The sequence below is a fragment of the Penaeus monodon genome, chromosome 34, assembly GCF_015228065.2.
Source record: "Penaeus monodon isolate SGIC_2016 chromosome 34, NSTDA_Pmon_1, whole genome shotgun sequence".
In the NCBI taxonomy this organism is placed as follows: Eukaryota; Metazoa; Arthropoda; class Malacostraca; order Decapoda; family Penaeidae; genus Penaeus; species Penaeus monodon.
This window is the reverse complement of record NC_051419.1, coordinates 33,975,935-33,976,402: the sequence shown is the minus strand read 5'-3', so window position 1 is coordinate 33,976,402 and position 468 is coordinate 33,975,935. Positions and strand designations below refer to the sequence as shown.

Genomic DNA, 468 nt, shown 5'->3' with positions numbered 1-468 from the left:
CCCGCTTCTACACCTCTAATTAGGTAAATTCCAACTGATTTTCTTTTTTAATTTCGCAGGTGTGACATCGGGTCCCTCGGCTACTACAGATCGGCGAGCGGTACAATCAGACCCGTGACTGCTTCCCCACCGAGAGGCAACTCTGTAAAGGTGGGTATCTTTGGCACGTTTCAGACGCAGTGACGATACTTTCTATATAACCATTGGCAGTATTGAGCGCTTTCACACGCGTCAAACACGGTGAAACGTAGATGTGTCATATCTAATGAATTACAGATTAGTTGATTCTGTTTAATGTTCGAAAAAATGTGATTTTTTTCTCTCTTTTTTCATGCTGATGATAGGCACTGATAAATTATGTCATAGTAACCACGAAACGTCCTTTGCAAACTGAGCTTCATCAACTAAAATGATAACAACAAAAATACCCACAGAGCATAAATAGAGCATAAACCAAACCATCCTATA

At 40.4% G+C, this 468-nt stretch overlaps 1 protein-coding gene across 1 annotated transcript in view; it reads left to right on the top strand.

Moving 5' to 3' along the window:
• Positions 1-468, top strand: part of LOC119594766 (potassium channel subfamily K member 18-like) — a 57,479-nt gene that overhangs the window by 55,937 nt on the left and 1,074 nt on the right. Inside the window, exon 4 of the mRNA XM_037943857.1 lies at positions 60-150. Within this exon, the coding sequence (XP_037799785.1) occupies positions 60-150 (91 nt within the window). The remainder of the gene's footprint in view (positions 1-59; positions 151-468) is intronic.